Source organism: Globicephala melas, chromosome 13 (assembly GCF_963455315.2).
Source record: "Globicephala melas chromosome 13, mGloMel1.2, whole genome shotgun sequence".
Classification (NCBI taxonomy): Eukaryota; Metazoa; Chordata; class Mammalia; order Artiodactyla; family Delphinidae; genus Globicephala; species Globicephala melas.
This window is the reverse complement of record NC_083326.1, coordinates 66,195,403-66,208,154: the sequence shown is the minus strand read 5'-3', so window position 1 is coordinate 66,208,154 and position 12,752 is coordinate 66,195,403. Positions and strand designations below refer to the sequence as shown.

The following is a 12,752-nucleotide window of genomic DNA, read 5'->3' as shown; positions in this document are numbered from 1 at the left end:
GGAGGCTGGCGTGGCTGTCTCCTGCGTGCCTGCACTCGCTTCTCTCCCTGCCTCCTCTCCTGGGCCTGGCCAGGGCTGCTTGCAGCAAACAAAAGCAGGATATTGGCAATGGAGAGAAGGACGTGTCTGGTGCTCCTGTGCCCCGCGGCACACATACCATTGCGAGGGTGTGACAGGGCCCAGGCCTGCAGTTGGGTGCAAATTTGTCTGCACCAGCTTTTCTCCCCTGCAGACAGGAGAGGGGTAGGGCCTGGTGACCGTGAGACCTGGAACTCTTGTGCTCCCACCGGGACTGCGGGTTCTTGCCACTCCCACCGTTTTCACTTTGGAAACATTTGCTAAGGGCTTACTCTGCCAGCCCTTTGCAAGGTGCTGAGTCTACCAGGAGTAAGTGGGACACTGTTCCTATCCAGTGAAGGAGGAAAGCAGATACCCAGAAACTTTACATCAGCAGGTGGCAGCAGGAAGGAAGCCCCTGCTTCTGGTGCTGGCCCTGTGCTAGGCACCTCACAGCCGTCCAGAACCTAGTTTAATCCTCACTGTTACCCCGAAAGTAGGTGGTGATGTTGCCATTTCACAAATGAGTTAAAGCAGCTGGCCCTAGGCCACTTAGGGGGAAAGTGGTGCTGAGACTTGAACCTTCAATCATCTAGGGAAAAGTCTAATCCCCTCATTTTACAGGTGGGGAAACTGAGCCCAGAGAGGGAAAGGGGCTTTTCCAAGGGCATGTAGTCTCTCCTCCCAATTCAGAGCTCATCCAATGTGCCCTTTTTTTTTTTTTTGGCTGTGTTGGGTCTCCGTTGCTGCGCGTCAGCTTTCTCTAGTTGTGGCGAGCGGGGGGCTACTTGTCGATGCAGTGCGCAGGCTTCAGTAGTTGCGGCATGCAGGCTCTAGAGCGCAGGCTCAGTAGTTGTGGCGCACGGGCTTAGTTGCTCCGTGGCATGTGGGATCTTTCCAGGCCAGGGATCAAACCCATGTCCCCGGCATTGGCAGGCGGATTCTTAACCACTCCGCCACCAGGGAAGTCCCCCAGCATGCCTTTTACATTGAGAGGAGTTGGAGCTGCAAGCCCAGAACAGGGTCTTCTCCTCTACCTCCTGTAATTTGTGGTCCTCACTGAGCCATTCTGGGCACTTCATATCCTTACTATTCACACCAGACCCAGCTCTCAGGACCCTGAAGTTCAGCATCCAAAGGACAAGTAGGAAATGCTGAAGGTGGGAATGGCTGGTGGCAGAAGCCCCCATCGTGGCCTCTCACCCTGCACTGTTAATCAAGTTTTGATTAGAATTTCTCTTCCCCAACTCATTATAAAGCTCTTGGAAAGCGGAGTAGGAAACCTTGTATATCTATCTTTTCTATCTACAGTGCTTGCCAATTTACTCCCAAGTTACTGTAATACACTTGCCTTGCCCTTCATAGTTTGCAAAAGGCTTTCCTCTTGCGTTAACTTATTTAGTCTTCATAGTGGGTCTTTGTAATAGATGCTGTGAGTCACATTTTGTCAATGAGGAAAAGCTACTGAGAGAAGTTGTCCAAAAGCCACCCAGCTGATGGCAGTAAGGGGCTGATAACGTGAGCTTCCATTATCATCACCATCTTTAACAGCAGTGAACACTTACTGAGTTCCTACTGCACTAGACCTTTTATAGAAACTGTGTATACTTTATTTTTTTTTATTTTTTAATTTTATTTTTGGCCCTACCATGCAGCTTGCGGGATCCTAGTTCCCCACCGGGAATTGAACCCGTGCCCCCTGCAGTGGAAGCATGGAACCCCAACCACTGAACTGCCAGGGAAGTCCCAAACTGTCTACACTTTAATACAGATTATTTTATTTTCGCAGCAGTCTATTTTACAGATAAGGAAGCTGGGTCAGAGAAGTGAAGTCACTTGCCCAAGATGACATAACTAGTAAGCAGCAGGGTTAGGATTCAAACCAAGAGGCAGCTCCACCCTGCCTCTCAGAAAGCAAGGAAAGCCAGTGTGGGTGGTGTGAGGCCTCCATGACAAGAACAGAGAGTCTGTTAACTAGGGAGAAAGAGGTGGGGTGGGCTTGTCAGGCCGAGGGGCTCTTAGCACTGGGCGCCAGGATCAGACGTGAGGACGAGCGTGTCTGTACAGACATGGCCCGAGAACACCCCCCCGGCCTGACCAAAGGTGGAACGTCACGGTGACTGGAGCAGAAAGGAGGCCTGGGGCTAACATGCATGTATTACACAGCGCCGATGGGGTTTTGGTTTTATCCCCCCAATATTTTATTTTGAAAATTTTCAAATATATAGAAAAGTTGAAAGAATAGTTCAAAGAACACTCATGTGTCCATCACCTAGACTCATCATTTGCTAACTTTTTTTTTTTTTTTTTTTTTTTTGCGGTACACGGGCCTCTCACTGTAGTGGCCTCTCCCGTTGTGGAGCATAGGCTCCGGACGCGCAGGCTCAGCGGCCATGGCTCACGGGCCCAGCTGCTCCGCGGCATGTGGGATCCTCCCGGACCGGGGCACGAACCCGTGTCCCCTGCATCGGCAGGCGGACTCTCAACCACTGCGCCACCAGGGAAGCCCCATCATTTGCTAACTTTAAGCCACTTTATTTGTCTGTACACACACACAATGTTTTATTTATTTTTTTTTTACTTAACTATTTAAAAGTCAGTTGAAGTTTCCCCTTAATTATTACTTTACTATTTTTTCTTCTACAAATTTTTCTATATAGCCAAAGTATCATCACATCTACGAAAATTGACAGTAATTTTACAATATAATCTAATGTATAGTCCAAATTCAGATTTCCTCAGTTGTTCCAAAAATGTCACTCTCGTCTGTTTTCTTTTTCAGTCCAGATTCGAATACAAGGTTTAGGTATTGCATTTGGTTTCTGTGTCTCTAGGCTTTTTTAATCCCTGGGCCTTAACTTTTTGGAAGAGTAAAGAGCAGTTGTCTTATAGAATGACCTCCCCTTTCTGGATTTGCCTGACTGTTTCTTTATGCTTAACATAATTTTCTCAAGCATGCTACACCATAAAGTGTTATATATAGGATGGATAAACAACAGGTTCCTGCTGCATAGCACAGGGAACTATATTCAATATCCTGTGACAAACCATCATGGAAAAGAATATTTTTTAAAAAAATGTCTATATGTGTATAACTGAGTCACTTTGCTATACTGCAGAGATTGGCACAACATTGTAAATCAATTATACGTCAATTTAAAAAAATTTTTTAATTAAAAAAAGAATGCTACATCAGTGATGCTGTTGGTAATGGGTGGGTTTTTGAGCTTCTTTGATTTGTCGAGATAGCTGTCTAGACCAGAGGTTCTTAACAGGGTCCGTGAGTAGGCTTCAACCCTTGATACACATGTACCCCATACCTAAATTCTATGCACATTTTCCTCCTATGCGCATTTTGCCAGGAGAGGCTTCTTGGCTCTATCAGATTCTCCAAGGGCTTCAAGACCCAGAAAGATTGAGGTCCCCCAGCGGAGGCAGGTCATACAGAGCTGGTTTCTGGGGTCCTGTTCACTCAGACTGGCTTCCGTTGGGAAGATAGCAGCAAACTGTAACATTCCCTTGTCCTGGCTCTGGATCAAAGAGGTCCCTCCATTTTGTTCTTACACCTGGGAGCCAGGGGCGGCCCGTGTAGCCTAGTTCCAAGGATCCGGGAGAGTTTCTGTTCTCATCTTACCTTTCAGATGTTCTGAATGCCAGGATTCCCTCACCAACTGGTACTACGAGAAGGATGGGAAGCTATACTGCCACAAGGACTACTGGGGGAAGTTTGGGGAGTTCTGCCATGGATGCTCTCTGCTGATGACGGGACCTGTCATGGTGCGTGAATCCCTCCATCTCTGCCTCTCTTGGTCATCAGAGTCCATTGTCAGTACCTCCAGTTCCCCGTGGCCATTCATCTTCTGGTCTTCCCATCAGCCAAGGCCTCTCCCTTTATTTATTCAGTCATTTAACAGATTTTTTTTTAGTACCCATTAAGTGCCAGGTAAGGTCCTTCCCTCAAAGACTTAACAGTCCAGTGTTGGGGTGGGTGGGTAGGCAGGCAGGGAGGAGACACAGTATGATGGGATGAGGGCCTTAAAGGAGAATATGAGCCTTTCTAGTGGGGATGATTACTTCTGGGAACCTGTTTTCATGGCTGAGACCGAAAGAGTTTTTTGCAGTCTCCGAAATGACAGGGAGGCACCCATCTGACCCTTTCTCTGGAAGCGCGAGGGAGGGGAGTGCCAAGGTAGATTATGACTGGGGTCTGTAGATCCTTGATGGGAGGTCCCTCGCCCATCCCTACCTTCACTCCAGCAGCAGTGACAACTCACTTCCTCCCCATGTCTGTCTACCCTTTTCCCCACCTGCTAACAGGTGGCCGGGGAGTTCAAGTACCACCCAGAGTGCTTTGCCTGTATGAGCTGCAAGGTGATCATTGAGGATGGGGATGCGTACGCCCTGGTGCAGCACGCCACCCTCTACTGGTAAGATGATGGCCCCGTGTCCATCCTTCCCTACAAGAGTGGCCAAGAGAGAGGGACAAGTGGCACTGTGAGTTAGGCAGAAAGTTTACAGGGGTATCAGCATGCTGGATTCCTATCACAGCAATGCTCTTAACCAGGTCTGAAAGCTGTGAGCAAGATGATTAACGTCTCTGCCCTCTGTCCTTACCTACTGGGAGAATAACCACACTGCCCTGCAAGCCTCCCAGAGGAAGAGAGTGCCTGGGAGGGCGCTCTCGGAGAAGGATCCCAGAACATTAAAGGCAAAGACCCCTTAGAACTCACTCAGTCCAACTGCCTCTGTCGATAAAAGAAGTCAGGCTGAGGCCCAGTGCTTAATTTGAGTCAGAGGCAGAGTGAAGAGAACCCAGGCCGTCTCTCCCCCAGTCCCAGCCCACCCCAGAGAACCCAGGCTGCTTATTCTTGTCAGCTGGAATCGGGCAAGGGCAGTGAACATGGGGCTATGGATATTGTTACTTGAAGCCACGTGGGGGCTTCCAGGTGGGGCTGCGGGTTCTCAGCCCCCTTTCTGCTCCTCCCGCAGTGGGAAATGCCACAACGAGGTGGTGCTGGCACCCATGTTTGAGAGGCTCTCCACAGAGTCTGTCCAGGACCAGCTGCCCTATTCCGTCACACACATCTCCATGCCGGCCACCACCGAGGGCAGGCGGGGCTTCTCCGTGTCCGTGGAGAGTGCCTGCTCCAGCTACGCCACCACCGTGCAAGTAAAAGAGTGAGTGTCTGGGGCAGGGGTTCTTGAGCAGAGCCCACAGATGGGCCTTGAGGGGATCGGAACCCCAGAGTCATAGCAGAGCTCCCCACATCTTCATCTCGTCTCTTCCTCCTGGGCTCACTGTACTGTCACTGTGCCTGGGCCTTGGCACATACTGTTCTCCCTGCCTAGGTTCCTCCCCACCAGATACTTAACGGCAGAATTGCTCACCTTTCACGTGTCAAGTTTCAGATCATGTTTGCTCTTTGAAATTATCTGCCTTGGTTATGTTTGTTTATCATGTGTCCTCCTCACGAGTTCCTTCTGGAACTTAGTCTTGTTCAACGCTGCATGTCCAGGGCCTGGAACAGTGCCTGGCACATAGTGGGTGTGCATGGATTATTGTTTCGTTGGTTGAGTGAATGGAGGAAGGAGGAGAAAGAGGTTAAGACTCCATCCTAGGTCCAGGCCAGCGACCAGATGGGGGAAGAGTCTGTCTGCCTAATAACAGTAATGAGGCACTGTGTCTGCCAACCCTGCAGATGGTGACTGTGCACTTACTGTGTGCTGGGCACTGGGTGCTCACAGCAGAGGGGGAGGTCCTGGGGTTGGGGGAGTGAGGTGAAGTCTGCTCTAAGCCTAGAACTGTGTTCAGGGCTGAGGTGGGAGTCTGTGGCTGTGTCTGGTGTAGATTGAGTGGTTGGGACTAGCCAGAGGGGGTCTGTTAAGTCATGGAGGGCCTGGATTATGGAGACTCAGCAGGTCTATTGAGGGATTTAAGCAACTAGGTGACACAACCAAGTGGGCATTTTAGAAGGATGGCTGCCGTGGAAGTGGGACGGGAGAGGAGCAGGCCTAGAGGTGCAGAGACCAGTTAGGAGGCTGGTGCAAGATCCAGGCAGGGGATGTTGGTCACTATGGTGATGGAGGATTCTTCAGGATGGTGAGGGTTGGAGGGCAGTGAGGGAACCCCACATGGGGAGGGTGCCGTCCAAGTTTCTGGCTTAGGCCTCTGGGTGAGTGGGGGTGCTCTTTACTGAGACGGGGCACCCTGTGAAAGGTGTGGCCTTTCGCTGTGAGTGGCCTGGGCCTTGGGGGCCAGTAGGGGCCTGGGGCCTGGTGAGCCATCCCTGCACAAGAGAAATTGGTCAGACACTTTAAAGATGCCTTCACCCCATCTCAACTCTTGTCTGGCCCAGGGTCAACCGGATGCACATCAGTCCCAACAACCGCAATGCCATCCACCCTGGGGACCGCATCCTGGAGATCAATGGGACCCCCGTCCGCACACTCCGAGTGGAAGAGGTACAGTGTGTCCTGTGGGAGTGGGACACGGAACAGACCCTCCGGGAGACCAGGCCATGGCCTTTACCTTTTCCTACCCCCAGTCTATCTCTTTGTCTTGCCAGTGAGCCTGTGACCACTAGTGACCTCCTGTGTCAGCCTGGCATGTTACCAGGGCAGCAGGGATGGCCTGCCAGACTGTCAGAGGGCACTGTGTGGCTAGTGGCAGCTGGAGGCCACACTGGGCTTGGGTCATCTGGGCTGACAGTGGGTGGCCTGCAGTGGGACAGCCTGTGGAGCCAGCCTTACACTGCTCTTGGCCACAGGTAGAAGATGCAATTAGCCAGACGAGCCAGACGCTTCAGCTCTTGATTGAACATGACCCCGTCTCCCAGCGCCTGGACCAGCTGCGGCTGGATGCACGGCTCTCTCCCCACATGCAGAATGCGAGACACTCGGACACCCTCATCCCCCTGGACACCAAGGAGAATCTGGAAGGGACACTGAGGAGACGCTCCCTGAGGTGCCACTTCCCGCCCCGGCTCTGCGCTGTCCCATGCCGGCCCTCAGACGAGGTGGAGCCGGCTCTCAGAGGCCAGCAGAGTTAGGAAGGGAACCAGCTGGCCAGGGACGGGCTATGAGGATTGTGCTGACCCAGTTCCCCCGCCTCAGGGATCACAGTTCATAGCCGGGACCCAGCTGTCTGCCAGGTTTCCCTAGAAACCAGAGGGTCAGGCTCTGTCCACTGAACTGAGCTGGACAGGAGGCAGCAGTGCTGGACCCCAAAGGATAGCATGGCCTGTGGGGGAAGCGTGGGGCTCAGAGGCTGGAGAAGGGGCACAGATAGGGTTAATAAGTGTAAAGACATTGAAAACTAGAAAGCAAAAGGTGAATTAAAGTTGTTTTAGGTTTTCAAGAAGGGACAGGGAACCCTGGCGGTCCAGTGATTAGGACTCCGAGCTTTCACTGCTGAGGGCCCGGGTTCAATCCCTGGTTGGTGAACTAAGATCCCACAAGCTGCGAGGCGTGGCCAAAAAAAAAATATCATAAACATAGTGGCTTTATTGCTCTAAAAATCATACACACTTATTATCTTAAAATTCGGGAAATGCAAACGGGTACTACAAAGATGTGCAAAATATCCGAAATCCCGTTTGCTTGTTTGGGGTGGTACTAGGCTGTCGCTCTAAGCCAGTCAGGGCTTAAATCAGGCAGGCATGGAAGGCGGTGGACTTCCATCAACAGTGCTGTCAGCTAGTAGAGTCTAATCCATCATTCCAGGTGAGAGATACTTAGGATTCCCACTTTGAATGTGATTTTACCATGCTTAAATGGGCTGCAGATGTCTGCAGCCCCTAGATGACACATCTGTCTGATGTTAGAGTCCCCTCCCGCATCACAGCACCCTAACTACAGACATTGGAACGGACAGGACGGACCTGAGGTTCCTGCCTCTAGGCTTTCCTGGCGGGTCTCTGAGGACTGCCCTGTCCCTACCCTCATCCTTCCTCATCCTCAGGCGCAGTAACAGCATCTCCAAGTCCCCTGGCCCCAGCTCCCCAAAGGAGCCCCTCTTGCTCAGCCGTGACATCAGCCGCTCAGAATCCCTCCGCTGTTCCAGCAGCTACTCGCAGCAGATCTTCCGGCCATGTGACCTGATCCACGGGGAGGTCCTGGGAAAGGGCTTCTTTGGGCAGGCCATCAAGGTGAGCACTGGTGGCAGCTGTGCCACCTCTCTGCCCCCCAGCCCTCTCACCTTCTTTTGGGGATTTCTTATCACATGGCCTCCCTGATGCCCTGCAGGATACCAGACCTCACTCCTGGCTGGAGGTGATGGTGTGAGGGCCGCACCCCTTCCCTCCCAGGCCACCGAAGGGCAGCATTGCTGCTGAAGTGAGCTTGGTGGACCTGGAGCCCCGGGTGGGGACGAGCTCTCCCGTGGCCCTCCTGCCTCCAGTCAGTGGGTGTCTTTAGGTGCCCAGAGGCCTCGGTGCTGGGAGTGGCTCCTGCCTCCCTGCTGAACAGTCTCGGGGACTAACCTCTCTTTCTCTCCTCCTCCTCTGCTGAGAGCTGGGAGGGGGGGGTCAGGTAAGCCATGTGTCTCAGCCTTCGGGGCATTGGGGCTGGAGAGCTCACTCCCAACCCACCCAGCTCCCTGGTGCATGTCTGTGGCACTGACCCTCCTGCCCCTAGACTCCTTTTCCCCCAGGGGACATGCTTCTGTGTCAGGTGACCAGAGACCCTGCTTGGCTTGGCAGCAGCCCCACCCCCCCACCCCCCACCCCGCCGCCTCCTCCCACATGTCCCTTTTCTGGATTCTTCCTTCTCCTTTGTGCATGCCCAGCTCTCCAGGGAGGAGGGTGTGCTCCCCTCTTAGTCCCCCGGGGCCCATGCTGTGTGTTCTACACATGAGCTCTGTCAGTTTTATCCGGTTACTTCAGTGTGTCCTCCAGGGGATGGGATGGCCAGTTACATCGATTTTCACACAGTTCCCCAGAACCACCTCTGGTCTCTGCACCAGTAACAGTCACCCTCCTTTTAGGTGACACACAAAGCCACTGGCAAAGTGATGGTCATGAAGGAGTTGATTCGGTGTGACGAGGAGACACAGAAGACTTTTCTGACTGAGGTAAGAAGGGGAGTGTGGGGGTTAGGAGTTTGATGTCAGTGTTGGAAGACGGAAGTTGTTACTAAATAATGATTTCAATCCCGGCTTTTGGCACCAAAAAAAAAAAAAAAAAAAAGATTTCAAGAGGAAACTTAGTTTGGAATCACTTTCTTAAGGCAGAAAAAATCATTTAGAGGAACGTCCCTGCCCCCTCTAAATTACAGCATAATTATTTGTGCAACAAACACTAAAGACAGCATGAGCTGGGTACCACGAGATGTGGTTCAGAGGAGCTCGTGGAGTGTGGGGTGATGGACATGAACACAGACCAGTTCACTGCAGCTCGATGCTGTGACCCCACCTGAACGCCGTGCCCGGGGAGCCTGGCACCTTGAATGTTGACACGGTTCTCCCACCTCTCTCCATTGCTCCACTGGGTGCTGCCCTCCAGGCCTTGGGTCCTCCTACTCCAGTTCCCCCGATGCAGCTCCTAGAAAGGCAGGCTCCCAGGGGTGAGGCCTGGGAGACCATCCCCGTCCACCTGGGGCCTTCTTCCACAGCACATGAGATAGGAGGTGGGAGATGCAGGTCACATTTGTCAAGCTGACTCCCTGGAGGGAAGGGGTGAGAAAGAAACCACCCGCCCTCCTTGGCCTCCCCTCCTTCAGGTGAAGGTGATGCGCAGCCTGGACCATCCCAACGTGCTCAAGTTCATCGGCGTGCTGTACAAGGACAAGAAGCTGAACCTGCTGACAGAGTACATCGAGGGGGGCACGCTGAAGGACTTTCTGCGCAGCGTGGTGAGCGTGCCACCCCCAAAGTTCCCAAGAGCCTTGGTGGGTTGTCTGTGGGACACCTCTGTCACCACTACTCTGGAACCATGATGGCCAGAGAGGCCCACTGCTTTGCCTACAAAGGGCCGTGCTGGGCGGGACTGGGCACAGGCAGGGAGGGTTTGCTGGCAGATCATGTTGACCCACGGGGCCCGGACCACAGGTGGGACAGGGCCCAGAAGCCTCTGATGGGCATTCCTCCATCCTGTAGGACCCGTTCCCCTGGCAGCAGAAGGTCAGCTTTGCCAAAGGCATCGCCTCTGGAATGGTGAGTCCTGCCAACAGCCCTGCCAGCGGAGCAGGGGTATTGGGAGTGGGGGGTCAGGAGAGGTGCAGGGATGGCGGGCAGGCACTGAAAGGCAGAGACCCTGTCCTGGGCAGCCTGCATGGGCTGGGTCCTTCAGCACCTGTTTATCAAGCTTCTCTCTGTGCCAGTGAAAATTGCCCACCGCTGGCTGTTCTCAACTTACAACTCTACTCTCAAAGAATTCCCAATCTTCAAGAGCAAACAGGGTATGGGCAAGGCGAACTGGAGAAGCAAACTAGCACGAGGCAGCCTGGCCCTGCTGTCACAGGGGCATCCAGGTGCTGAGGGCCCTTAGAGAGAGCAGAGAACCTCACTGCCTAGGAAATCAGAGAATTGGGAATTGTGTTCTAGTTGAGCCCTGAAGGATGGGTCAGAATTGCATGAAAGTTCCTCTTGGCAGAGAGGCCCCAAGGTTGGGGTGATGAGAGCAGCAAAGAGCTGGGAGGAGAGAGGAGGAAATAGTCTGTTTCACTGGGAAAGAATGGTGCCAGTCACAGCGACAGGGACAGTGACAACTGCCGAGTGCTTTCTCCAAGCCGGGCACTGAGCTGAGGGACTAGCACCTCTCATGACAGCCCTGGTTCCAGATGAGAAGCTGAGCTACACAGGGACGGAGCTAGGAGCTTGGGTCAGTTGGTCTGACCCCCAAGCCAGAGATTTTAATGCCTGCTGTTCTATGTGGGGTCCATGAAGACAGTATTAGACAGGGGGGACATTAAAATCCCTGCGTTTAAGCTAAGGAGTCCAGACTTTATTTAGGAAGCCAAAAAGACACACATATAAGATTTTTAAGCAAGAACATTTCGTGACCAGAGCTGTGCTGTTTTGAAGGTGACTCTGGTGTGGTCAGTAGGTTGGCGGGGAGTTGGGAGAACTCAGGGCAGGGAGACCTGGGTTGGGAGTCATGAAACCTTTCAGGTTTCTGAATTACAGTGGGGCTGTGGGACCAGGAGACTGGGAGGCAGGGTGGAGTCAGAATGGAGACTGGTTGGTAGTGAGGGAGCAGGGGTGGGGGGAGGTGGGCCCGGGGTGCCTTGAGGTGCCTAGAAGAACAGTGGTGTCGTCTACCAGACTGCCGGGGGCGGGGGGTGGGGGGGAGTGATGGTCGGGAAACGGGTTTGGGAAGAGCTAGGATAGGATAGGCATCTGCTGAGGCTGATGTGCTGGTGGTTCGTGGGGGTCAGCAGTGAAGAGAAGGTGGCTTTGAGAGGCGCTGACATTGAGGAGGCCGGAAGGAAAAGGCAGGCGTCTCGAGGGCAGGTGTCTCGGGAGAGGCATGGGCAGCCTCGGAGGAGGGGTGGCAGGCAGGTCAGGAAGAGCTCCCTGGGCATGTGAGCAGCTCCAGGAGCCCAGCGGCCGGAAGCAGTGCTGTGGGGGCTGCAGGGGGCTGGGGGGTGGCTCCTTCCCCTCTTGCTGGGGAAGGGAAGGGAAAGGAAGTGGCTCCAGGATGACAAGAGCCAGAGGCGGAGGCCTGGAGGGGGGAAATAGCAAGTAGAGACCAGTTTGGAAACATTTGGGTAGGAAGAGGGAGAGGTCAAAGTGAGAGCACCGAATCCTCACCACTAGACCACAGGGAGTGGGGAGGGTGCTGAGTCTCAGGGGAGGGGGATGTTGGGAGCACAGAGCCAGCTGGACCAGGAGGAGGCCACTTGCCCTTTCACAGCAGGAAGGATCCAGAGTGGCTGAAGCCAGAGACTGGGGTGAGGGTGAGGGTGTGAAGGGGCAGGAGCAATGTACCCAGGTGGGGCATCTAAGTAAAGTGGGTAGAGGGGATGGAGGCTTGCAAGGGCCAGGGCCCAGTGGAGTCGGAGACTTGAGGAGACAGCATCCACTGGGTTGGGTCAGTGAACAGAGGATGGGCAGGAAATGGCGTCAGGGAGAGGGGAAGCCCCGGCGGCCTTTGGCTTTCTGTTGTCGGTGGGACAAGGGAGTGACAGCAGGAGGGCTCTGGAGTCCGGGTTGGTTCTGAAGCTGGGTGGGGATGACCTGGGAGAAGAGCAGGTTCTGTGGCCCCCAGTTTCAGAGTCACCATCTGGTTGATTAACTGCCCATTGGCCTCAGCTCATACTTCTGTTCCAGGCCTATTTGCATTCGATGTGTATCATCCACCGGGATCTGAACTCGCACAACTGCCTCATCAAGCTGGTATGTCCCACCACTCTGGGCCTCCCCAGGGCGGTCCTCCTGGCCTCCTTGTCACCAGGGAGACTCTCCCCTATTGCTTTAGACCAGAGGTATCACCTAGGGCTCCTGTCTTGCCCTTCCTGCTGCCTCCAGTGCCCTCCTCTGTCTTCCAGGGGCTTCCTAACACATGCCGACGAATCCCACCTCCTCCCAGTAGCAGCTTTGAAATCCTTTGGTTAAAAGGGACTTGAGAAGTTCCTTAACTGTACATAGAGCCCTGTCGCTTTTCCTGGTTTTGCCCTGTGATGGTGCAAGCAACTCACTGAGGACCCAGTTTTACAGCCTTGGCACCTGAAGCCTCAGCCCGAGGCCACAGAGCTAG

General features: G+C 53.6%; 1 protein-coding gene across 7 annotated transcripts in view; it reads left to right on the top strand.

Moving 5' to 3' along the window:
• Positions 1–12,752, top strand: part of LOC115855492 (E3 ubiquitin-protein ligase RNF185) — an 87,585-nt gene that overhangs the window by 68,448 nt on the left and 6,385 nt on the right. For 5 of the 7 annotated variants that reach the window (XM_060310496.1, XM_060310495.1, XM_060310499.1 and 2 more), the window contains 11 exons: positions 3,699–3,834; positions 4,375–4,484; positions 5,047–5,235; positions 6,414–6,519; positions 6,825–7,021; positions 8,018–8,204; positions 8,569–8,586; positions 9,041–9,127; positions 9,775–9,906; positions 10,151–10,207; positions 12,326–12,391. In XM_060310496.1, the coding sequence (XP_060166479.1) occupies positions 3,699–3,834; positions 4,375–4,484; positions 5,047–5,235; positions 6,414–6,519; positions 6,825–7,021; positions 8,018–8,204; positions 8,569–8,586; positions 9,041–9,127; positions 9,775–9,906; positions 10,151–10,207; positions 12,326–12,391 (1,285 nt within the window). The remainder of the gene's footprint in view (positions 1–3,698; positions 3,835–4,374; positions 4,485–5,046; positions 5,236–6,413; positions 6,520–6,824; positions 7,022–8,017; positions 8,205–8,568; positions 8,587–9,040; positions 9,128–9,774; positions 9,907–10,150; positions 10,208–12,325; positions 12,392–12,752) is intronic. The other 2 variants (XM_030860845.2, XM_030860849.2) reach the window with 1 other exon arrangement.